This window comes from Rhinolophus hipposideros (genome assembly GCF_964194185.1).
Source record: "Rhinolophus hipposideros genome assembly, chromosome: 16".
In the NCBI taxonomy this organism is placed as follows: domain Eukaryota; kingdom Metazoa; phylum Chordata; class Mammalia; order Chiroptera; family Rhinolophidae; genus Rhinolophus; species Rhinolophus hipposideros.
Window position 1 is genome coordinate 33,316,293 of NC_138062.1, and position 27,585 is coordinate 33,343,877.

The window sequence follows — 27,585 nt, forward strand, 5'->3', positions numbered from 1 at the left end:
ATTTTGAAAAAGAATTTCAAAGGGAAATTTGGAAAATGTCAAATAAAGCTTAAATCTCTAATTTCCTTATGTTTGCCATTTCAGTTGTCTTGGTATCATGACATGACCAAATCCCACCAGCATTTGCATGATATTGGAAACACCTTCCCAAAACAGAGTTCTAATGTTATCAGTAGTGTAATAGGGAGAGAGAGACCAAAAGCAGAACCATAAAGATTAGAAAAATAAAATTAGACATATTTAGAAGCCTACACTAACATTTGGGCACAAATTTCATTTGGGGCCATTCTTTTAAAAGACAGTAACATGTTCCAGTTAAAAGACCCAAAAAGAATAGAGCAGCATAAGCTGTTCTATTTGAAGAGCCACAAGAAGGGACAAAAGCTGATTCTGGAATAAAATTTCCTTTAAATCAAGTGCTCTTCTGAGAAGGAAGTGATACATAAAGGATTCTATGTAACATTTCCAAAGTCATGTATTTTCATTCATCAGATTTAACTGGTCCAAAATTAGTATCTAAGAGTTAATGTATAAAACAAAAAGAAAAGAAAACAAAACAAAAAAACCTTCCTATTGCCTTTCATTGGTCACCCAAGACATCCAAGGAATCAAAGTAGACATAAAACTTGGACTGTAATTTATGCATTTGTAAATTTACAGAATGTCAAAAGAATAAAATTTGATGTCTAGTCTACGAGGACAGGATAGCAAAAATTTTCTTTTTTTCACGTGTATTTGGAACTAATGCCATATAACATTTCCACCCCCCCACCCCCCAAGTGGAGCCTGCATTTAGGGAAAAAGCAATTACAAAGAAGCTAATGTGAATTTAAGCCTCTGAGCTAGTGCGAGGAAAGAAGCCCTTTCAGAATCTAAGACAGTATCTACAGTTTTAATAACGAATGGTTTAGCTTGGCAAGAGGTTAATAGGTTAGCAAAAACTGGAGAAAAGAAAAACATGTAAGTGATTTAGTGATTACCGATATGGTTCAGTTTTTGTCTTTCTCATTCTCTTCTCTTGAGAGGTCAGAGGCACCCGTTTCCAGAGCATACTCCAATCCCATGCTCCTCGGGCATACCCATCTTCGTCACCACCCCCTTGGGGTATAATTTCATATGTGTTGCCATTTATGACATCTATAATCGGCACAGTGCAAATGGTTCTGTATTGTGTTGATGGCAGCAAAGATGAAATGGAAGGGTATGTATGGACCCACATATTTACACGAGTACATGGGGAAGGAAAAAAAAAAGTACTTAGATAAACATTTCCACGTAAGAAAATAAAGTAGTTATCTTTACCGATAAGGTTCAGTTTTATGTTTTCTTTTGGCCTTTTCCTTGTGGCTTAGAGGAATACGTTTCCATAGTAAACTCCAGTCCCAGGCCCCTCTGGCAAAACCATCTTCATCCCCACCTTGCTGTGGTTCAATGGAATAATCATTCCCATCTATGTAATCTATTAGAGGCACAGTACATGTAGTTCTGAAACATTTACAGAAAATGAAAAAAGCATTTAAGAACTCAAAACTGACTAGGTTAGCATGCCTAACTATAATATCTCTTTTTGGCATTGCTTTAGTTTTTGGGGTTTTTGTTTGTTTGTGATTTGCATTAGGGGACTCAAATACCTAATGGGAAATAGAAGTAAATGAATGTCTTATAAAAGTCAAGGAGCCTGTTTTCATCCGGGTAGTAGAGAGAAGACTTATCCCTCAGCTTACAGACAAATGTCAGGAACAAAGTCATGTCTTTGAGCTTAATAGCGTTTTTCACTTTTCACTTTTTCATTTTCACTTTGGTCCTACAGGTAACTTTCTCTTCATAATTTTGTATTATTTTCAGTGTTTTCCTGCCTGTTACTTTGACTCCTTCATCCTCCATTAAAAAATAAGTGTGAGTGTGTGTGTGTGTGTGTGTTATGTGTGTTCGAGCGCATGCACGTACACACACCTGTATGAAAAGATAATACTTGCTACATTTTTAGCGGTTCTCCCAATTCTTTGTTGCTTTCTATTCCTTTGGAAGCAGTTATTATGAAAAATCTATTGCTCTGCTTTTTGTTGATCTTCCTTTCCCTACTCCTTTTTATTGCAAAAATCAGCTTTCAGTGCAAAAAACCAAAAAAACAAAAACAAAAAAGTACTGTGTTGTATTTCTGCTTTTAAAAAAAAAAACTGAGAAAAAAAGAATCCTGCAAAACCCACTGAAGAACTTAAGTAACAGCCTGAGAATTTGGAGCAAACAAATCCCTTGTATTGGACTTCAGGAAAATGCTAGTACTATATGACTAATTAGGTGCAGAGTAAACTCTATAATTTGGTACCCTGCTTGTTTTAGTGCTCATTTTATCAGAAAGGATCTTAACACACATTTCCTAACATGGAGATTACAGCTTTTCATAACCATGTTAAGGTGCTTTTAGGATGTTAAACCAAGGAGAAGGAAAAACCTATAGAGCTTAGAATTTCAATTTGGTGGAAGTAGATTTGAGAAAGGTGTGTTATTCCTTCTAGAATAACTCCCATGGGACAGTGGAGAGTCACTGTGAGATATGTGGGATTGCCACAGAACCCTGTGGAAAACTGCTTCCTTACCACCCCAGAGGACTGCTAGTTTTCACCTACTGAGGTGAAGGTTTGTTCTCTTTCCTCACTTCACATGATTCTCAGATTTCTTAATAAATGGTGCAGTGTAAGGTGTCCCAGAGAGATCTCGGTTTGATAGTTTATTAGCTGTCTGATTTGGAGCAAATTAATTACTTCTCTGAGTCTCAGTATCCTCTTCAGTGCAAAGGAGCTAATAATAAATATATTGCAGGGTCGCTGTGAGGATGAAATCAGACAGCATATGAAAAATGTTTCTAATAGGCTTTTACATTAAATCCTCTGATGATTAAATCCTCCAAAGTTCTTCCTTTGACTCATGCCATTCACCACAGGGCCATGTCTTATCTTCCTAGATTCTGAAATAGAATTCTGGACGAAAAGTCGGGAAGGCTTTTGGAACTAGTAGGTCGATGCTGCTTTCTATTGTTTTCAAACTTTTCTGTAAATTTAATGGTGATCACTGCATTTCCATGGAATAGTTGCCTATTTCTAAACTTTAGGGTTTCAATAGGAACTTAAAGCCTTGGCACAACTAACAGCTGGTCCTTACTATCTTAAGAATTTAAAAAGGCATAAAAAATCCAATTGGTGTAATTTCAAAACTTGCTCCTTCAAGTCTTTAGAACTGTTACCACAGTGTAGAAGGAGCAATTAATATTACTCTTAGAGAAAAGTTTGGGAGCTAGACGAAGTTTTTTCAAGAACTATAACACAAGAGGATTCTCGAAGCAGACACTCTAGGCTTATCCCAACTGCCGAACTGCCTGCATTTGAATCAGCCCAAAGTATCAGTCTAGCTCCACCCCAGGAAACAACTAGCTGAGTGATGACACAACAGAACACTCAATCGATGTACTGAATAGAACTGGATTCAGAAGAATGAGAATATTATTTGTCCTTCTAGGACGAGGTTTACTTTTCCACCAGACAAGGAAAAAAAAGCAAGGTAATGTTACCTGTCCTTAGATATGGGAGCTACAAGTGGTGCATACCAGTTAACTGCCACCTCACAGTGGGCATCAAGGTATATCAAAACCTTAAAAAAAAAAAGAGGCAGGGTGAATGAACACTCATATATAGTACATCATATTATCACACACAATTTAAAATTAGACGCTAATATAAGTTAACATTAGAGTCAATCTTAACATTTAAGTTTTATCTGTTTAAACCAGCATTCTCATTTCAATGGAAACAAAGAGGTTTATTGGTGCCAGGTGGGTACTAGATTTATCGGGGGATCACTTTGTAAATTAGATAAATGTCTAATCACTATGCTGTACACCTGAAACTAATATAAAATAATCCTGAATGTCAACTATAATTGAGAAACATTTTTTAAAAGGGTACTTAAAAATGCATATGACCTTTTAGTTACTAAATCCAAAATGTTGACATTGTAGGTATCAATAAAAATGTTTCCTACCTGCCCAAGTTTAGCCTTCTGGGCACCAATACTTCGTGCTTGAATTAAGCCTTCTCTTCTCTCGTTTCGAAATACCTTCACTAGGCCATTCCACAGCTTAATATAGTCATCTAGTTTTTCTTTTAAGTGTTCTGGGAATAAAAAATTTGAATCAACATTATAAATTAAATTTATGTATATAAACCAATTAAACTATCATTTTTCTGATGAAACAGGGATAGGCAAAAGGTACTTTAGGCAATTTTACACAGACCAGATTGAATGTTTAGTCTATAAAAAAGTAAGATGAAGTATATTATTTGATATGCTTAATGTGCCTTCAGAGAACTGGTTGGCCTGAGAATGATCAAACATCTCTCTAAGTATCAAATAAATGATGACTGCCAACTGACATAAAAACTTAAAAATTTTTTAAATTAAAAAAATTAAAAACTTAAAAAATTCACACATTAATGTCATATCTAAAAGCTTTCAGGCACAGTATTTTGTTTGCTTTTGGCAGAATGGTACAGGATTTCAGAAGATACACTACCTACAAATAGCCTGTACAATTTCTCTGGAATCCACACAATGTATAGGTAAACATTTATTTCTGGGCCATCTTTCTCCAACTATAATCAGTATACAAGGTTGTGGTCTCCATATGATGAATCTAATTGCCATCAAGTTGGCAAATAGAAATCAAGAGATCCCATCTTCTCTGCATTTTGAGCATCAACAAGTGTTTGTATGTATAAAAGTATGTGTATATATATATATATGTTATATATATATTTACAAATAAATATTTACTTTTATATAATAAATTATGTATATACATATATACATACATACATATACATACATACATACATGAGTTGGTAGAGGAAATTTTGTGTTATAAAAACAAGATACATTTGTCAAAGTTTCCATCTTGGCCTCAGTTGCAAAAGAACAGTTTTTGTTCATATCACTGTGAGTCCATGAAATTGGCTCATTACAGCCACAACTAGCTCCTGAATCCTTAAAGATGTTTCTTGAGGACACAAAAATTATTTTTAAATTGTTTAAAATTTTGGCCCATGCTTACAAAAACACAGCTGTATTTAGCGATGAGCTAATGGTTACATGGACAAATCAGACTGTGTGTACTTAATACTTCACTCATTTTTAGGAAGCTTATAAATTACCAAGACACCTACACATGGATATTCAAAATTGAGAAGAAAACAATTTCCCTTTTCCTGTTTTGGAATCCAGATTTAATAACAATTATAAACAAAATTCTCATGCTGAATTATATTTTCCCCCCAGAAAATCTAGGTAATTTTCCCTCAATGTAAAAAAAATTTAAAGAGCTCTTACCTTACATTTTTTTTGTTTTTTTTAGCCTGGGAGAGTCTTAAGCTTTTTTTTTGTTTGTTTTTGCTTTTTTTCTGTTTTTTTTAAAGCCCCTTCTGAATTGCATTAGGTGCTTTTTTTTGATATACAACTTAAATAAATCTAAAATACATAAATATTTACAGGCCTAAATAAGTCCATGACCTATTATTCAAATTTAGATTCTTAGTAAAGATGTCCCAAAAGGGAAGTTGGTGAATCAAATGACTTCTGGCTTTTTTGGGATTTTGCACTATGGCATTAATGTTCGAAGTATTCACTGCCTCTCCTTGGGGGGTGATTATCCTCCCCAACCCACAGATGTCAGGCTGGGCCATGTGACTTGCTGTGGACAATGCGATGGGGGTGAAAATGATGTGAGGTACTTGTGAGAGGAATTGTTAAAATCCCACTAGTGCTTCGCCATGTCTCTTCTTTCCCTCTGCCCTTAGGCAGGCAGTGTCTGAGGTCAGGCTGCTCTGGCAGCCAGGGCGCTGCATGTGCAGCAAAGCAGGGCTGACCTGCAGGAAACATGTAGTATGAATGGGAGGGAGAACAGTACTATAATCCTTTGTTGTCATAAGCCACTGAGAGTGTGGGAGGTGCCTTTTACCTGGAACCGACTCAGCCTCAGCTGGCTGAAACACACGTGGACAGGAGTGTGCTCTATTTAAAGGCTCAAAATCTTGTTTTGAGAGGATACTGTAATTTCCAGAAACCCAAGTGTTATGAGCAGCCAGCTCTTTGTGAGGTCTTCTATTAGTACAGTATTTTGTCTTTAAAAGAAAACTTATTTAACTCTAAGCTCCACTTTCTGAATCTACTGGAGAAGGAATAAAGCAAATTTTCACTCAAGGCAGATTTACCAAAGAATATATAATTTTATCAAGGATAGGACTGACAGATTTTAAGGTTGTTCTGAAATTGGGAAAATTAATTAAAGATGTCTGCACTTCTGTTCAAGGGTAGCCCCAACAAACATCTCTCTATAGGCTGTAAGCTAAGCAAACTCTGTATGTGATTGATTTTAAAATGTGGTACAAGAGACTGTGTATTAGAGTTTATAACAACAGAAGCACTGATCAGAAAAAATTTAAAGTGGACAAAAATCTAAGTCCAAAATTTTGTTCCCTTTTTCTGGGGCCAAGCAGTTATTTAGGGTGGCAAACACCTTTTGCTATATCTTTACTTTTTTTTTTTTTTCCTTAGGATATGCTGAGATTTTACTTGTATTAATAATATAGGGCTTCTTAAAATCAGAACAATCAGAGACATGGGATTTCTCAAAGTTATTTTTGTAGATAATGGTTTTCTTAAATCTAAAATATTGTTGGTACCAACAATATAACTTTAAAACATATTTTCAAATATTTATCTTGAGGTAGGAATAGTATTTTTAATGAAAACATTCCTGTACTAGAAAATTGCAACCAAGATAAGATGTGTAAGCTGAAGTTATTTGATATGATTTAAAAATTTGAAGTTATACATTCTCTACTATAATTAAAAATGATTAGTTGAAAAAAGTGATTAGTTGCACAAAGATGAGGAGAAAAGGAAACAGGCCATATTTCTATTTCTTCTCCATGCTAATATATGTGTATAAGATCAAGATTCTGGTCACGTCTTTGCATAAACAGGAGAGGTTTATCCAGACTGCAAGAATTCTAAATTAAGTTTTGGAGGAAGCTTTTGTAAAGCCATTCTGAATGGTATTTTCAGACTGCCATTGCTCTGTCTTCACTTCTGACGTTATAGTCAGTGGTATCACTGTCTGTACACAGAAACTGTCTGCAAAACGTATTTGCCAAAAAGCAAATAACCTGTTATTGAGTAGTCCAATTTCTTTGGTCAGGTTTCAAAAGATTCAATTCAGTTTTGTGACAAGCAAAGAAGAATAAACAAATACCCAGATCTGGGTTTCAGCAGCACAATTGCGTTTTTAATTTAGCATGCTGATTTGGGGTCTGGGCTGTAGCATTATCTATCTTTTGACATTTATGTCATTAAGAAGATATATTCAGCTTACAATAATGGATCTACTTTTTAAAAAATGTTAACTTAAACTCACTTATCTGGAAAAATCAATGCTCAATCTCTCTTTTGCCAAGTTGAACCAAGACTAACTAATGCCTCTGTAAATGCTATAAGAGCTGGGTCCTTAAAAAGAATTAAAAAATAAAATACAATTTCCTTTTATTCTAGATACTAAATCAAAAGGAGAACAAAATAAACTTTAGTAGATACTTTCTATTATAATAAAAAATAGTCCATGGACTCTGGTCAAATTCAATATTGTGTATCATTAAAATGCAAAATATAGGCTATTAAATAGGTATATGGATTTCAGTTTGACAACTATGGATGGAGCATCAGATGGCATTATGACATATATGAAATTGCATTTTTTTCAGTCTTTCAATAAATTCCCTCTATGACTAAATTTTTGTAAAATTCAAGGCCCAAAGAATAGGTATAATGTAAGATAGTAATTAAATATACAGACTTATGAGCCTGTAGAATTGATTCCAGCTGTTAATTACTACCTCTGTGACTGCTGGCAAGTTACTTAATATATCTGGGCCTCATGTGTAAAATGGAGATATAATAATATTGCCTATCGTAAGGATTATAGTAGAGATTAAACAAAATAACTCATACACAATGCTTGGCACAATGCCAACTTGATAATAGATGCTAACTATTAATTTTTAAAGACTAATTATTTTCAAATCACACTTTTACAATTACTCATAATTAATGTATTTTATAGATAAAAACGTCAATTTCATAGCCATTACCTTTATTACTGAAATCATCAATTAACACAATTTCTGCTAAATATTTCCTTGGAGTCCTTTTAATTACACTGTGGACTGTTCTCATGAGAGTTGACCATCCTTCATTATGGAAGACAATGACAACGCTGGAAGTGAGCAAGTTTTCATCATAATGCCAATACTTGCATCTGTAAAAGGAAATTTTCATCATATTTATTTAGAGGTAGTCTATAATGCTCAATTCCAAACTTATTATGATTATGTTTTCTGATTGGATTAAATATTATTGACTTAACTAAGTAAGTGAATGAAATACAACCTTTTACCTTTTAAAAGAAACACCAGATAGAAGACAGAAGCTGCTATGAGATGAAGATACTCATAGATAAAGCTACTTCTTAATGAACTGGCATTTATTTATTTATTTATTTATTTATTTATTTATTTATTTATTTTCAGGTGTACAAAACAATGTAATAGACATTTACACCCCTCACAAAGTGAAACCCCACCTCCCCCAACCTACAACCCCCCTGACATCGTATATGGCTGTTACAATTCCATTGACTATTACTTACGCTTTACCACTTTTTATGTGCTAGAGATAATTTGTAAATTTATTCTTTTCAGTTGGGTTGCTTAAGATATTATTTACAGCTCTCAGGCTTTTGTTCCCCATAACTTAGCTCTCAGTTTATTTTCCTTTTTAAAACTTGAGCTTCTGGTGCAAGGGATTTATTTTACTTGCTGTGAATGAACCGCTATATAACTGTATTTGAAAGCAATCCTATTCTAATAATGGATCAAATATTAAGAAAAAAATTTAAAGGCCGAACTGTGGCACGTAACATGCATTCAAAAGTTAACTGTTGAATGAATAAAGAAAGTTCTAATATTGTTTAGTGTTACTAGATTGGCTAAAGAAGGATCTTCACCTATTTAACACAAAACTATTTGAAACTGTAGCAAGATTAAAGTTGCCAGAAGCCTTTTTCTAATTGGAAGGAAACTCAAAACAGCCTGATAAAAAGATTCAAGGAACCAGGGAAGGTTCACTGAGTTCCATAGAAATGTGATATATGTATATATGCATGTGTGTGTGTCTGTGTGTACCCAAAAATATACATATATATTTTCCTGTTTGGTTATGGAAGAAAAACAAGAAAGTTAAGAATAAGACAGGCTAATGAGAACAATTTGAGACCTATGTTCTTTTTACACGAGTTAATTTTCAGATCTAGCATTTGAGCCTATTTATTACCTTCTCCTTGGTAAGTGAAGGGAAAGCTTTTTTTGTTTATCCCCATAGCTATTCATGAACTAGTAAATAAGCTTGTTCCCAAGATTAAATTTAAAACCATAAAAGCAATAATTAACATTATCAGCTTGATAACCTAGACCAGCATTTAGAATAGTAACTGTTATCCAAAACAGGACCTGGCCAAATATAGAGGGAAACAACCTTTTCTCCAGGTGTTTATTATCCTTTCAAAATTGTTCTAAATTGGCTGTGTTCTTAGAGGCTGTTTTTCTAGAAAAGCAGACTGGATCTGGTATTCCATTTAATCTTAATTCTTACATTTGCATTTTCTCATTAAATGAGTAAGTAGTCAGTACCTACTATGCCCAAGCTGTCAGCAAGGCACTGCAGCTACAGCGTCGAGGAAGACACACATGGTCTCTGCCCTTATGAAGCCCAAGGTCCTACAGGAGACGAGAGGCATGGAGCAAATATTTGTATTATCCGTGATTGTGTTGGTTGTAAAACCAGGGTGCATGTGACGAGTGGACCTCACTTAGTCTCAGGACATGTGGTCAGGAAGGCCTCCTAAAGCCAATGATGTGAGGATGAAAATAAAAGGATGATAAAAAAAAGTACTGAGACCAACTAAGTAGGGAGGAAAAGAGCACAAGAATGAACTGTGTGCATATGATTCAACTATTATGAGAACTTCAAAAATGAATAGATGGAAGATCTGTATCTTTGGGCAATATAATTAAACTATGAATAAAAACATGAGTTAAAGAGGAAAAGTTACAAAGAAGGGCCTTTGTAGTATAATAGCAAATAACAGCATATACTTATTATGTGCCGGGCACTATTCTACTTGCTTTACTTTTCTTAACTTACTTAATCTGCCAACACCACTATAAAGTTAGTACTATTAATCTCCCCATTTTATAGATGAGGGAACTGAGGCTCAGAGATAAATGATTTGTCTATGATCACACAGCCGGTAAGTAATGAAGCCAGGAAATAAACCTAGGCTATCTCGAGATGATAAGACATCTTGTTTAACATAAACAAAAGAAAAAAATACTAGCTATATGTATTTATAGCTAGAATAATTAAGTCCTTATGGCAGGTGGAAGAGAGAAAGAAAGAGGAAGTAGAAGCTCTTCTAGTGAGGAGAAGAGGAAAATCTGGAGGAAACATGATCACAGAACATCATAAAAGCAGAGGGAGGAAAGGACTTGTGGTCTCTTCCTCCATTTCTTTAGGAAGAGAATATTCAATGTGGGATGGCTGCAGTGCAAATCAGAAATAATGCTGAAGTGTTTAGGCAGGGAGAGCGTAAGACAATTCCTTTTCTTACCTCTTCTCTGCAGTCTCCCTTGTTTCTAGGATGGAGCCTGAGAGACTAGAAATTTCCACATGCTTTCAGGGGGGATATGGAAAGTAGCTGAGAGTTAAGATCCAGCGGCCCTGCCAGGCGTCACCATGTTAAAGGGTAAGATGACATGCAGTGAAATATGGGGCAGAAGGGTTAAGCCAGAGACTGGCCCTCGGGGTTCAGAGGATCCACAGTGCCAGTGAAAGGCTAAGTAGAGATGAGTCCCCAAAGTGCAGTATGCATGGGAAAGAACCATCAGTCCCAAGCACAACATAATTGACCAGAAGTTACTACAGCAGGGGTTCCTTCAAAGAAAAGAAGTCAGGACACTTGAGGAGACAGGGTATCCCTCACTCAGAGCTAGGAGGAGGCACCATAGGTGGAGGGTAAGCAGGCCAGGACCACCCACACCACCTCAAAGATATCTGACCCTTCTGTCACCTGGATGCTATAGAAGAAAAGAAGACAAGAGACCCTCTGGAGCATAGAAACGGCCCAGACAGAGAGTTAGAACTTCAGGCTGATTAGACACTAGCCCAAAGGAAACCTTTATGCCAACACAAATTGGGTTATTTTTCATTTGCCACCATCAACCTGAATGTAGGTTCATGAGAAAGTGTAGCTCTTTGGCAGTTTTCTGATTTTCCATTGTGAGATGAGGCCATTGGCAGAACACACAGAAGTAGAGCTTATAATATACAAAACCTTGATATTAAGTCATAGTATTGAAAGAAGCACCCATGGTATTGAGGTGAAACCCCCTGTTTTGTATCATTTCTCTCACTTTATTGGCATAGAATTTGTAATATGTTCTAATAAGAAAGAAGGAAGACCAACTGAAACAAGAATGCCACATTTAAATGGATGGGTTTTGTGAGAGGTTTTTGACTAATTTCTGCTCTCTGGCACCTCATTTTTCAAGAGAGCTTAAAAAATCCTCTATCATCAAGGATAGTAAATAGTGCCTTAGCTTTATCACAGAACTGCTCTGGCTGTAAATATTAATACTCAGAGTACAGTCTTGAAGTGATTAAAGCTATAGAGTTATTCTTAAAGTAATTTAACAGAATATTTTCATGGCAGCTGTGTGGGTGAGGTGCTTGCTTGGTAGCAGAAAAAAAGATAGGATTAAGAATTTTCATAGTGAATTTTCTATAACTTAAAAAAGATTTCAAAACCCAAAATGAAATGCCTATGAATAAGTTACTTGCATTCTCTCTCTACCAGCTATGTTTCTAACATCTGTAGTTTGACAGAAATTCTTGTTGTATTTTGACTTTATCAATAAATAATATCTGATTCAGCAGACTATGAAAAACTTAACATTGTTTGGCTGCAAGCTCCTGCAATCCATGTGTACTATCATTAATCTACAGTAATGCGTGTGTGTGTGTGTGTGTGTGTACACGCGTTTGTGTATTTGTGTCTGGTAATTACCTATCTCGCCCTTTAAAAGGCTGTATATTACTTCTAGATTATTTCCTGAGTCTCAATAACAGTCACTTTGGATTCTCTTCCTTTAATTCTGCAAGCACTCTAAATCCAACAGGAAAGATTCTTTAGCCATAGGAAACAATTCCCCGATTTGGGAAACACTGATTTTTTTTTTTTTTAACTATTCACTTTTAGTTTTAAATAAATTGAGAATCTTTCCTGTCTCCATCTAAAACCTCTCACCCATTTCCATGATGAAAGAAAGTGGAAAAACATTTACAATTTACATTAAATAGTGTTGACATCCAACGGATTAAGAAATTAGGAATACAGAATATATAATTTAACTTAGCACTCAGAAACCAATATACATTTTTAATGAAAGGAGAATTATCCCTGTTAAACCCATTCACTCAAGCTCAAAAGACTGAGGGGAGTGGATTTTACTCAAGTATTCGGTTTCTATGCACTTCGACGGGAATGGTACAAAGTAAGCTCTTTTAGAACAAGTTATGGTAGATTTTATTCCTTACAGTTCTTTACACATAGCAAAATAAAGAATCTAAGCATCAAAAAAATTTATAAGTTAAACTTCCCGATCAGCTGGATGTGTTCCATTTTGCCAATGTATTTCTCAGAAAAGACTGTTACAATAATTCAGACGTGGACTAGCCAACATAAAGGGGCAATATTTAAAATCCTTAGTCTGGATATAATTCATTTAAATATATAATTTAAAATTACATTGGCAGTATATATGTATATTTTTGCAACCATATCATATTGCTAGCTCGCCCGTCCCTAGAACTTGTCTCACCAAATTACTATTAAGCCCAATGTTTCTCATTCTGTATTTTTGAAGTTGAACTCAGCATAACATACCATGTTTACATTTACTGAATTGTATATTGTTGGTTTAGGTACAAGCTCCAGCAGGTTCTGCTCTTTGATGATTTTATCAACTGGTGTATATAACCATCCCTCCTAGTTTTCTGTGTTGAAAATTAGATTAGTAAGATTGCTATCTCTGTATCTACTGTTTATGTGGACGAATATGAGAAGATCAAATATCACTCCATTCATCAATTTCATCTAACTACACTACCATTCAGACTACAGTTCTTTATCTGTCCACAGGGATCTGAAGACTTTACTCAAATATCCTGCTAAATCAAGATGCATTAAGTATCACACAGTCTCCTGATCCACTAGTATAAGCTCATGTCTTTTTTTTTTAGATACTATTACTAGCTTGGTTTGACACCTTTTGAAAGACCCATGCTGGCACCTAGTGACTTTTTAAGTATGTATAAGTGATCTCTTTCCTAGGATCTTAGTGCATCAATGTCAATCTTCCAGATGTAAACTCTCTCTCCTGCTTGGAAAATACAAGGCAATATATCCCCACCTCCAGTTTCCTAAAAGCTCTCATCTTCTCCACAATGCTTCTGGATTACTGACAACACTTCTTCTCAAATTCATCTGGTACGTTCTTCAATACCTAGTGCTTTAAGAGGCTTTAAAGGCCTCAACAAATTTGAAGTACTCAGGTGCTTTCTTATTCTATGCTCATTATATTTGAATTTAATTCCCTCTTAACATGTTGGCCATAAAACTTTCAATACTGAGATCACTTCTGCAGATAGCTAAGAAAGAAAACAAAAATATTACATATATGTTTTCTCTCGCATGTCAAAATTATATTGTCCTAAGATAATCTGCCTTCTCCTCTTGTTCTTTATTTTACTCCAAATAGATTTTTTAAATTATTACCATTATTATTATTATTGGTTATCTTTGGCAGACACCACTTGGGATGCATGTCTGGAACATCTCCTGCTTCTCTGAAAGCTGCCCATCACTCACTGTCCTGCCCAGGTCACCTTCTTTAAGAGTCTCCTTAAACAGCAGTTACTGGATAGCAGAGATCACATGTCATCCATACGTAGTCCATAGGATGGAATAACAATGAATACTTGTCCAGGTTGAGCCAATCAGCTGCCCTCTCCCTGGACGTTTGGCTTCTGAGATTCTAGTTGGTGTGTACTAAGCTCTTGAATGATCTTGTGAGGCAAGGGCTGGACAGCTACTTTCATAGGAAAGCAGAGAAAGAGAGAAGGAGAGATGAGAGTTCATGAACCCTCAGAGAGAAAGAGCATGTGACTTTGGTTCTCACTTTTTTATTTTCTGGTTCAGGGAGGAGTACTTCCTGACCTTGGGTTCTGTAAGATACTGCTATATCCTTTCAATTAGTTGCTTGTTTCCACCACTCCCCACCCCCACATTTTTTTTTTTTTTTTAACATAGCTTAAGCTACTGAGTAGATTTGATTCTGGCAAATAATCCACGTCTAACACGCGCCTCTTAACATTTTTATAAAGTTCAGTTCATTATGTATAGGTCATCATAGAATTAAACTTAGTTTTTCACTACCTTTTAATCAATCAATTTCTTAAAATTTGAAATTATTGGACATCTCCCTCTAAGGTCATTGTTGAAGTTATAGAAAGATAAGCTAGAGATGGTATTACTTGGTAGGTCCCAAAAATAATTTTTATGACTGTACAAAAATTGATTATGCTTAAGAGAATTACATATGCTATTCAAATAGTAGGTTGGTATATAAAATATTAATTTGAAATGAGGAAAAAAAAATCACGCATTTCCCTGTAGCCTAGTTATCACTAGAAAATCTGTCTGCAAATTCTGTTAACAATCAGAAGGTTGCTTGGTGAACACAGAATCTGATTGTCTTACTGGTTTTGAAAGCTCCATTCATCCTCCTCCACAACAGGGTTTGCTGAACAGACTAAATTCAGATTGCTGACTCAGGCCCCCTCTCTCCCATGGGCAATTGGGGCTACGATGATCGCATCTTTTCTTTGGCTTCTCTATTCTTAACCCCGTGCAGACTCTTCCCTTCTTGATAATTATTCTTTCTTTTGACTAGGCTCAATAAAATTGAGGTTATACTTTATTTTTTATTTAACCACTTTCTCAAAACTACCTTGATACCCTGAAGTGCTTGCATTCCTTTCGTTGATTATTAGAAATGCTAAGATGATCTAGTTACTTTTCTTTAATGTTCTGATTAATTCTTATCAATCAGTCCTCTCTTGAAGGTCAAAATTAAGTCTGTAACACCAGAACTCATTCCTCCTTAACCATCTACAAGATGAAAACATCAGCACAGCTAATCATCAGAAGTTCTGCTCTTAGCCAGAACATTTTCATGTGTTATGTTAATATTCAATACATTTTGGTTGATTTAATTAACTAATATTTTTTCTAGGACTATATCACAGAATACCTATTTTCTTCAGTAATGAATTAAATATTAATAAAAAAAGAATAATAAATCTTTAACCTCTGCTCTATTGGGATTAAAAGCCAAAAATTGTTGAACACAGACTTAATGACTACATCTGCGAAAGTTTTAAGATATACCACATTTCAGGATAAAACTAGAGAAGGTACAGCTGTTTGCCATACTTATTTTGGTGTGTATTGGATGGTACAATAATTGGAAGGTGGGACAGCAGATTGAATATAAAGGTAGAAACAATGGGTGGCTTTAGCTTGCATGCCCATAAACTGTAGGATGTCCACTCTCCCAATCAGCTCAATCTAAATAAAAAACAAAACACATGCTTGCTATGTGTACGAAGTTTGAGGACAAATACCCCAGTTCCCACCAGGTAGTTGCACCTAAAGTTCTCCTAGGATGGATTTCATTTCGTGAGGCGGAGATTTGAAGCCTACAGGTTTATTTCATGCCCAAACAATCAAAGGGAAAAATTCTTAGCAGAGAATGGCCAAAACCAGAAACTCTCTAGCTTATTATGGTTGATTGCTAAGGCAAGAAACTACAAAAAGAGCTGGTAAAAACCATTGCTTCATGTAGCTTATGTAACGAAGAATAGCACCATTATCTGCTCAGACCATGTGTGCCCTCCTGTAACCTCGGGCTCTCCGAAAAGCTTGTATTTGTATTTATTTCCACTTTCTCTAAACTTCTCTGAGGTAGCCAGTTTCCTGGCACCCCCACAGTTAGTGGGAGACAGCTGTCCAGTCGTTAGCTATGACAGCTCAGCTGTCAATGATCCTCCAACAACAGTCACAGAATGGTTAGAATTCCCAGCTCCGAAACAGCCAGAGGCTTCCTAAAGTTTATATCCTCACCAGGCCACTCAGTCTGTGGTCTCTGCAGCAATCTTAAATAATGTGCACAAACTCTGGGGCAGAAAGCTTCAAGTACAGCTTTAGAGAACACCTCTATGTCATCCATCCCATGGACGTTCCTCATGGAGTGTCCTGCCAAGCCAACCAGGTGTGAAGGGCGAAGATCCCTTTAGTGAGGACATTATTGGCATCAGGTCCAGGATTTCGTGAGCACTGGCCACGTGAGCAGCAACTGAAAGCCCACTGCAGTGAGCCCCAGAGAAGGAACACAAATGCTCACCGTGAGGAATCCAAGACGGTTCATTCCTGAACACGTGTTCAACAATTCCAGCTAACTCCCAGAACTAGCTGGGAAAAATCTGAGGGAGCTAGAATTCTAGCACCATGGAGCCAAGTAAATGGTGTTTTGCTGTTAGCTATTATGATTTCATTTTATCCCAGACTGGGGAAATGCAGTTCTAATCGCTCTTACAGTTTCCAAAGCACTTTCATACACATCTGAATTTCACGGTAACCCTATGAGGGAGGTGGAACAGGCATTAGTATTATTTATTTTATACATAAGGAGACTGAGGCTCCATTAAGTTATAAGATTTGCTCAAAACCAGAGGCGAGATTTGAAAATGAATCCTTTGACTCTAAGGTTCTTTTCCCTAAACCACTGATTTACTAAGAATTACTCACAAATATGTGCTTAAAGAAAACAGGAAAGTGAATTCCTTGTTTTCACTCAATACCCAGGGACTACATGGCCACTAACAAAATGACTGCACACAGCTCTGTGGATTTCTGCCTGCTTTTAAGGGTTGAGAATACTAAATACCTTGGGGCAAACTAAGAATGTTCAACTACATCTCTGGGTAACTGTCTTCAAATATTCTTTTTTTGGAAAGGAAAACATACTCGGACAGATGTGTCCACTTAATGATCTGAAATGTCAAAACACAATTTAGGAAAAAATTCTGGCACGGAATCCTAGGACTGGACATATGTTCTTGTATATTTTTTCGAAACTCCCTGGGAAAGGAAAAAGAACATTTCATAGTATGAGCCATATGTTTATAGCTACAACGGACTCTCATTTAAAATATGAGCTTTCATTCCATAGTCTGATTTAACACAAGTACCAGCTTATCAAACACCAATATATTTGAGCTGAAACAAGCACTCACAGGCATAAGTATTAAGGCTGGGTACCACGGCATAGATATGACACTAAGAGCATGAACCAATACAGTTTTGCATCTATGACTTAGTTATTAATTTATGCTGCACCTCATTCCACAGAGGACTTCTGGCAGTTTACAAAGACATACAAAAATGTAACAATTATTACAAAAATTAAAAATAGGAGTGAGGAAACGATGGATAAAGAAAGACTGAGGGAAAAAAAGGCGGAATCAAGAATGAAGCATTAGGGGTGGCCAGATGGCTCAGTTGGTTAGAGCGCGAGCTCTCAACCACAAGGTTGCCGGTTCAATTCCCACATGGGATGGTGCGCTGTGCCCCCTGCAACAAAAGATTGAAAACGGCGACTAGACTTGGAGCTGAGCTGCACCTTCCACAACTAGATTGAAAGACAACGACTTGGAGCTGGTGGGCCCTGGAGAAACACACTGGTCCCCAATATTCCCCAATATAATTTATATTATATAAATTATATCCTCACCAGGATATAATTGCTTCATGTAGCTTGTGTGTGTGTGCGTGTGTGTGTAAAGAATGAGGCATTAAAAGTACATACCAGAGGGCCAAGGGCTCTGTGTGCACAATTCTGGGGGCACCATTCACAAAGAATATACTATGAATGGCACCACCTTGAGTTGGGCAACATGGTGGTCTTGAATGCTCGCTACACCTAGATTTATTAAGGGTAGGCCACAATTCGGTTTGAATTTTCTAGCAGGGAAACCCAGTCAGGACTGTGTTTAAAAAACACAAGTAAAATATTCTCAGATTTTTTTCTAGAGGGCTCCCTTATGGCAAATGCAATAATGAGTTTCACTGGGTTGTTTTTCACGAAGGCTGTCAATGGAGACCAATGGCATTATACCAAAATGTAAGTCAGTAAAAACAGTTGTGCAGAGACCAACTTGGGAATTTAAGTTCAACACAGATTTGAAAATCACACTTTGCAAACATTCCCTAAAATGTTTATTGAGTCATCTCCTATTCCATGTTTCATTACTCAGTGAGTGATTATATGGCTTCTCAATGTACTGTAATTATAATTAGGAAATCATATCGAGCATATGGAGGACTTGGACTTCCAAAAGCAAATTTTGACTTTTGAAGAAAAGGTGTAAGTTTACAATGGTGGCATAGTAATTTTAGGTTGGAGTTAGCGAACAATTTCTCAACGGAGAATTGTTAGATATTGAAGGCGTTATCAACATAAGCTATATAACATAATCAGTCTTAAAAACTGATTGATACTAATGTTTCTACAGCAAAATGAGGAGATGCACTAGATCATTTTTTCTGAAAACTGTCAACTATAAAACTCTGAATATAGGTGTGGAAAAGAGTACAAATGTATAATAGTTAGCATTTATTAATTCACAGAACAAGCAATTTCTCGGGCTACTGAGAATATATTAACTATGTTTAGTAATTTATCTTGTTAAAGGTATTAGGAAGCCAAGTTGTTCATTTAGCATGTACTATAATTGATACATATAAGATGTTTAATACAGTGGAGGAGAAAATCAGGTAATACTATTTCAAGAAATCATTAAAGTTGTCTACCTCTTTTCCTGCATTAATTGAATTATCTTTACTTCTCTCTTACATCTTTGCTTCATTGTAATTTTCCAGAAAAATCAAATCTTCTTGAGACTAATGAGTCACTAAAAGTGAGTTGAAGTTACTTATCAAAAGGTTTATGGCTCAGGGGTGGCCAGTTTGCTCAGTAAGTTAGAGCATGGTGCTGCACCAAGTTTGATGGTTTGATCCCCGCATGGGCCACTGTGACATGTACCCTCCCTAAAACAAAACAAAAAAAGGTTTATGGCTCAAAGATGGGGTGCAATTATAAGGAAAGGACTGAAAGGGTATGTTCACTCTCACCCTGAAGGCAGCAGATGCCAGGAAATCTCAAACCACATTTTGGAAAACATTTTGGTTCATTAAAATCTGTCAAGGATCTCAAGAACTGAACACATGTGAACATAACAAGTCAGGTAATAGTCAACTGTCATTTCGAGACAGTATATTATCAATTTGTTAACCTTTTCTCCATAGAGTCCCTGCGTTTCTAATAGGTCTACAGATAGAACATACACAAGGGAGACTAATACAAAAAAAGAAAGCAAGATAAAAGAAAAAGGGCAAAACAAATCTGTTCTGTGTGAGGTGGAAGCTGATAGAATATCGACAGACAGTAGTGGAGGGGCCCCAGAGTAGTAAAAATATTACCCAGTAAAAGAAAACAGTTATTAATATTACATTGACCTAACGATTCCAGGAGGAATCAGACCTACTGAAATAATCAATGGTGGGCACAAAGACTGAACCACAAGGTTGTTCATCATAGCATTGTTTACAATACTGAGGAACTGGAAACAACTCAAATGTCCCACAATAAAGGACTGGTGAAATCGATTGTGGTCATCTGTGCAGTGGACTATCTCTGTAAAAAATAAATAAATAAATGAAAATCAAGGAAAAATAAAATCCTACCTGGGTGGTAGGTAATTTTTATTTTCTTCTTTAAAATGGTCTGTTAAATATATAAACTTTCCCTTTTCAAAACATTGTAAAACAAAAATGTTCCTCAAGTCTTCTACAAGTGAACAAAACATAACCTGGCAGCTTCATAATCAGCAAACGCCTGGGCAAGGGGTCTATTCCTGATAATTCTTTTCTTACTAAAATTATCACTGTAAGGCTTTCCCCGGAACTCGAGTTCCACCTTGCTACACAGAATTAGACCAAACTTTGGCATTCACTTTGTAGATGACTTTGCTGGAAGGCATCTAAGAAGCGAGAGTACATTTTTAAAAAAAACATTACTATTTATACCCATTCTCATTTTGATTCAATAAGCAGGATATTTGACAGATTTGCAAATTATACTTAAGGTGCCTCTGCATTTCATTCCTGCCAGTTTTTTCCTCCTGATACTAGCTTGTTATTCCATCTAATTCCCTCTAATTATGTAACCCTTCCAGCTAGTTGCCATTGTGTCATACTGATGGAGGGGAAGTCTACACAGAACAGTTGCCAAGAAGACTACTGTTTCACAGAGTGCTGGAACAGCTAGAAGCAAAGATAAACGTGCTTAAGTGGGAAAGGAAAACACAAACAAAGATATAAGAGCTCTGCTGGAAGAAATCTTTCATGAGGGCTAGTCGCCAAATTTTGGAGGTTTATAAATCCAAATAGAAAAGCCAGTCTTCTGAGTTCTAGTATAATGTTTCAAACATTACTAAGTATGTTTAATAATCACAATCACCATTTGAGAAATAAAGTATTTCAAGTGGTGGAAAAATTATATCTCTTCAAAATCTACCAAAAGCTGTAGACATCCTAGATATTTTGAAGCAGTTTTTGAAAATTCTAGACATTCTGATGTCATCAAGATATGTTCAATTACGTTTCTCAAGAGTAAAAAAGATGAAATTCCTTTAAATGGTTAAGTGGACATCATTTTGCGGTAATCTGAAGAACTGTATGGCTGTAATGCAGTAAACTGACTTTCGGTTCTCTGCTGTCTGAGTGCTCCTCTCATACCCCATGCCATGTGCTGACAGCTCGCCTGTGGTTGTGTCTGACTGCCCCAGATTAGCTTCACAACAACGACCTCCAAGATGATCTTTTATACTCAAGGCTTCAGTGAGAAAAAGGAAGCTGTTTCTGCAGCTTCCTCATTAGCTGAGAGAGTAGAATGGAGAACACTAATTTTGCCCCTAAAATTTTAATTTTTATTCACAAAAAAACTCATCACCAAAAAAGGCATTTTTTAAAAATCAAGGTGCTAAACTCCAAGACCCCGGGAACAACTTAATTGAATCCCTTGGCTACTTAAAGTCTCGTTTTCTGAAGCTGATGCCAATCTGCTTAATCTTTATCCTGGGAAGCACAGATAAGTGTTACAGTTACGGTTTAATGGAAAACAGTTTGCCTAAAGTTATCTCCAAATTATTCCCACCTTAGTTTTAAAGATTTCTCTATGAAATTATCCATATCCTTACATATTGCCAATAACAGTAGCTCTGTGCCTCTGCAGAGTTGTTAAAATTGTGGCTGTACTGCAAAGCACATTTAACTAGCATTTTATATTTTCAGGTTCTAGATATATGCACGTTGGTATTAGCTTGAAGCTCTTGTCTTCACAGAGCTGAAGGGTGAGATATCTCTGGGGGGGTGAGATATCTCTAGTCTTACTGGATCCCAAAAGTATGTGAAATCACCAGCAACTTTTTATCTTCAAATGCCATTTTTTCTCTTCCTGTGTTATTTATACAATTGGACTTTGTGGCCATGGTCTTTTAGATTTTGTTGTAAGATTGAAATAAGAAACAGGTGTAATATTCTTTTGTTTATGTGCTCCCTGGAAAGAAGTTAAATCACATCTCATGGGGGGGAGATACAATCTAAAATTAGTAAGTATTTCTGATAAAAGTCTAGGCTAGTTACTTAGAAAGTAAATAGATCAATACAGCATCTAACCGTTTAGGTCAGGGTTGGGTGGGTCCTGAGAGTAAGATACTGTCACATTTCCGTGGTCATCAGTACCTTTGACACTCAGATTAGGTCCGCTAATCAGCAGAGACTGTGTCAGCACTAAATCTAATAAATATTCCAACAGAGCAGAGAACGTGTGTTGCCTCACTGGTCACGCCACTGGCAGCCAAGGCCCCTGCTGAGCATGTCTTGGCCTGACTCCAACATCCTTCTCAAGCCCATTTTAGCAGTTAGACATAGTAAAGGAAGTGAGGGGGAGGTTGTGAGGTGGGGGAGGAGGAGTGGGAAAGAGAGAAACGAAAGATGAATTATGGGGGTACATTGAATAATGTACCTAATAACTAGGCCAGTTTATTTCTGTTCTTTGAATGGAAAAATTTTAATATTCTATGCTTTTGTCTTGACATTTCTAAAAGCCATTATCAGATTTTCTTTTCGGCCTACATTAAGAGGTAAAACATATTTGGTCTATTAGAATTATCATTTTCATTGTTACTGAGATCTGCATTTACTGTAATGGGGTATTGGCCTAGACTCAGAATATATTACCTACATACTGAATATTTCTGTGATGAATCCCACTCCATATTCAAATATATAAAAATGCAGTGGACCCCTATTCTTCATGGATTCTGTACTTGTTAATTTGCCTGCTCCCTAAAACTTATTTGCAACCCTCAAATCAATACTCAGGACACTTCTGCGGTCACTTGAGAACATGTTAGAGTGGTGAAAAATACGATCCACAATTTACTTGCTTACATGCAGGTACAGAACAACGCCCAGCCTTCTTGTTTCTTCTCTGATACTGTAAACAGTATCCTTACTGAAGTCTACTCAGTGCCATGCTTTTCTCACTTTTGTGCTTCCTGTTGGTGATTTTGCTGTTTAAATGGCTCCCCAGAGTAGTGCTAAAGAGCTGTCTAGGGTTCCTAAGCATGAGAGGTTATGATGTGCCTTATGGAGAAAATATGTGTGGTAGATAGGCTTCCTTCAGGCATGAGTTCCCGTGCTGTTGGCCAAAGTTCAATCTTATGATTCAACAATGTCCGTTAAATAAGGTGTTTTCAATAGAAACACAGATAAAGCACGGTTATGTAATGATCAGTTGATGACAATGTTGTGACCGGAGACTCACGGGAACCTACCTCTGTGCTTCCCCTAGGAGCAATGCTTCTGTGTCCCTAACCTGGTGTCCACAGTGACTTTATACAACATAGATACCTCGGTTACAAGAATTGACTGCATTATCAAAATGGAAGGACAGTTACAAAAAGTCAGCTATAAAGTCTGTCACCCTTTTCGACTGCCCAATATACAGAGGAAGCATGCTAGGTGGATGAATTTCTATTCTATGGGCAAATGCTTCTGGCCAAAGTAACCTGCAAGACGTAAGAGATAGAGACGATCACATTCTCTCAACTACAACAATTATTATCCCAGAAAATAGAACTTTGATCAGTAAGGTCATAAAAAGTCAGGGTAAGTCAGAAATGTTCTGTAAAACATTCAGGAATGCCTTACATAAAAATGTGTCAGTTGTGACAACATGGATGGATCTTGAAATTATAATGCTAAGCGAAATAAGTCAGACAGAAAAAGTCGAGAACCACACGATTTCACTGATATGTGGTATATAAAACTGAAAACAACAAAAGAACAAGACAAACAAATGAAGGAACAAAAACTCATAGACATAGACAATAGTTTAGGGGATAGCAGATGGTAAGGAGGAAAAGGAGCCTCTAAAAGAGGGTAAATATACAGGGTCTAATGTATGGTGATGGAAAGAAAACTGACTATGGGTGGTGAACACACAATGTGAGATATAATGTATTACACAATTGTACACCTGAAACCTATGTAACTTTACTAACAATTGTCACCCCAATAAACTTTCATTACAAAAAAAATGTGTCAGAAAAACTACAGAAAGTTGATAAGAAAAAAAAGAGTGAGAGAGAGGTGAGAGAGAGAGAGAGAGAGATCAGTCTTCGCCACTGAGCATCGGTCGTAACCAAGAGCCAGCCACAGAGAAATGAGACTGTTTCACTGACAAATCTGTCCTTTAAAGGACATGTGGCCTCTTGCTTAGATGACAGTTTAGGTTACAAAGATGCTTAGTTAGAAGAAATATAGGGTTAAATTGGAAAACATATTTTTAGAAATGACAAAGATGTTTATTATTATGAAGTATTTATTTACATACTAAACCCTACAGCCCTGATGTATCTTAATTTTTTCTTCACCTCTCTTAATGATACCAATTATAGACTCTATCACCCAGTATTTTCACGTAAGTTAGTTCTTTAGCGTATGTTGGCATTAAGGAAGCCTTCATGTTTTCTCCCTGTCTTTAGGACTGACTGCTTTTCCTGTTATGTAGCAGGATGGCAGGATGAAAGTCTGTGATGAAGGTAATATACTCTAAAGATGAGGCTGAATGCCACACACCTTACATGAGGACAGACCCCGGATGTAGGAGGAAGAGCCTCTGTAGGGTTCTCTATGCCTCACCTGGGATGAGGGGGGGCTTCCAACCACTGTGATCTCCCGAGTTGCCTACTGTGTTATATGCCTTTTATGCTCTTTGTCACATTTAAACCTTCAGAATAACTTTATGAGCCAAATATTCTTACCCACATTTGCCAGAAAGTGCAAGACAGCTCTTTAAATGTTATCATTCTTCTCTCTTCAACTCTGTTTGGGATCCCCAAGGTACACTCATGGCACTCACAAACTTGGTACCCTCAGGTATTCTGTAGAGCCCCCCTGTTCCGCTAGCATCCTGAGGTACCCTGCTGCAAAGGGGCCTGTGAAGCTGGTCCCCTGCTGTGCCTACTCTAAGGCAAGGTCACTGCCAAAGATGCTTGCCAGTCTGTGCCAAGACAATGGTTACCTGTTGCTGCAGAACCCACCGGATATGGTGATCTGCTCCAAGCTTTAACACACCCTCAAGTGTGGAAAATTGCTATCTCAGAGTTCCACAGACACTTGAGTGAAAAGCTCTTTCATAGCCTCTCAGCATTTAGGAAAGAGCTTCCGCGGCCTGCTGGAGTATGACCTAAGTGACAGGCGTTGTACAATGGTAAAATGGACCCATTCCCTAAACACTGATCCTCTGCTCTGGGGCCTCACCTAGGTGCCTTTTTGCTCTCTTCTTAGGATGGCTCCTTCTAACTTAGATTTAAGCACTGGCTCTCACTACTGCTTAGCTGGAATTGTAAATGGTCACATTTAAAGGAGTCACTTTGGAATGGATAGACATACTTCTTTTGCTCCTAAGTAAAATTTCTATTATTATAAAACTGTGTCATGAATGTGTACCGTAAATATTACATTGAAAACAACTGCTCTGGTAAACAGACTTTCCTGATCTTTTATCTGGTACAGTTGAAGGCCCTAGAGACATGGATTGACTCGAGGCAGTCATATATCATCCTGGACAGTCACTACTCTTTGGACTCCAGGTTTCTAATCTGTAGAATAAAGTAGTAAGTACACCAAGTGACCTCTCTGGCCTCCTTTAGCTCTAAATTTCAATGAGTCTATGAAATATTTAATATATTATGAGCAAGGTTTAAGGTGTCTAAGCCACTCTCATTAAAAGCTGCCATGCAACTCCAAAAGTGCAATCTTATGCCCCTGGCTCCCATCCATTCTGACCATTTGAAAGCAAAAAGCTGGACTCAGAGGATGGCAATGAAAGAGGCAAAAACTAGGAATGGGAGTATGGAAGGAATTCAAGACAATCTTGGATTGCTTGAGGGAGGAAGCGGGAGAGAAGTGGGTGGAGAAAGGAAAGATGAGAGAAGTGCCTGCACCATCACTACCAACAGCTGGCGAGTGCTGGGTGCCTGCTGGGCGCCAGCAGAGTGCTAACCATGTCACAAGCCTTACAGAGCTTTCAGAACATAAGACACATTTCTATGTTCTAAAAACCATGCATACACACACACACACACACACACACACACACACACACACACACACACACATGTTTGGGGAAAGCACATGACCAATATTCACCAAAGAGTAGCTGCCCCTGGAAATGGAGAAAGGGGCCTTTCACTTCTTGGGTAACGTGGCCAAATGGGTTTCCTCCACCCTCCCGCAGGTGACACATACAAAGGTCAATAGGAGAAGACATTCTCATAACCGGATTATATCCTGGAGATGCTAGCAGGGTTGAGCTTGGCAATATAAAAAGGATCACTGTCTTCTAGCTAATCCATCCTGGTCCCTTTCCTGCTTCGGAGAAACCAAAGAAGGGTGAGCCTGGTATCCTGGCAGCCAGCCTGAGCTTCTCTCTGCCAGGTCGGGCAGGATTCAGGGACTGAACACCAAGCCCAACTTTTGCCAAAGTGCATATTGCTAAAGTGCGGGAATTAAAGCAGGGCCTGCTTGCCTTTGCGAGGGTACTACACAGCCAAATTTAACAGACACCGTATCTACTGCTACTTTCTAAGTAGGGCTGTCCCACCTGGCATAGACCCCTCAGCCCTTCCAGGAAGCAGAACGAGGCCACACCAAAAGCACTCCGCTAAGCTGGAGGGATAACAGCTGTACACCAGCTGCTTGCTGGTTGATTCTAGTCAGGTTTTGTATCTAGAGAAACCTGGTGGAAAACCCAGGGGGAGAATGTAGAAACACAGAAAAAACTAATTTTAAAATGGAAGAGACCTTGGAAGACATCTAGTCTAGTGGTTTCCAAACTGGGTGAGGAGCCCATGGGTTTCAAGGAAGTGGAAAGAACCAAAGCATAGAGTTGCCTAGGAGTAATCTGAAGAAGAATTCTGGGGGTTCTGTGGCTAAAACAAGTTAAAAACACTGACAACTCCCTCTTTTATCCCCCACGATGCTATAAATCCCACCTCTGTTATTTATATCGAGTTACAACCCCACCCCCAATATTACCTTGATTGACCACTGAGAACAGTGACTCTTCTTCAGGGGCGAGTTTGCCCTACAGGGGACATGTGGCAAAGTCTGGAGACATTTTCATTGTCACATCCAGGGCCTGGGAGGGTGTGTGAGCGTGTGTGTGTATTATTGGCATCTACAGTCCACAGGACAGCCTCCAGGACAAAGAATGTCAATAATGCTGAGATTGAGCAAACCTGTCTCAGAGGCAGGAAAACGTTCTGCAATAATGAGACATAAAGCCTTTGCCTTTTACCTTTTCCTAACTTGGTTTTTCTTTTTAAAAAAGTTAAACATGCTGTACTGTACTGTAACGTACCCCCTTGGCCATCAGTTTAGCATCATTAAGAAGGCAGTGTGATAAGAAGCTTCATTTGAACCCCAGTGCCACCAGCTTCTTGTTATATGACCTTCATGTTACCTACTTCTCTGAACTTCAGTTCCACCATCTAAAAATATGGTTATATACATTATACAGTTTATATACATTATACGGTATATATAGTATACATATGGCTTCAGTATGGTTATAAGGATTGGAGATAATGCATTAAAGGATCTGGCACACT

At 37.3% G+C, this 27,585-nt stretch overlaps 1 protein-coding gene across 3 annotated transcripts in view; it reads right to left on the minus strand.

The window, feature by feature from the left end:
* Positions 1 to 27,585, minus strand: part of GALNT7 (polypeptide N-acetylgalactosaminyltransferase 7) — a 122,162-nt gene that overhangs the window by 18,396 nt on the left and 76,181 nt on the right. Inside the window, exons 3-7 of one of the 3 annotated variants that reach the window (XM_081075666.1) lie at positions 8,196 to 8,362; positions 4,036 to 4,166; positions 3,566 to 3,645; positions 1,303 to 1,485; positions 981 to 1,163 (exon numbers count right to left, since the gene is read on the minus strand). In XM_081075666.1, coding sequence (XP_080931792.1) covers positions 981 to 1,163; positions 1,303 to 1,485; positions 3,566 to 3,645; positions 4,036 to 4,166; positions 8,196 to 8,362 — 744 coding nt within the window. The remainder of the gene's footprint in view (positions 1 to 980; positions 1,164 to 1,302; positions 1,486 to 3,565; positions 3,646 to 4,035; positions 4,167 to 8,195; positions 8,363 to 27,585) is intronic. The other 2 variants (XM_081075664.1, XM_081075665.1) reach the window with 2 other exon arrangements.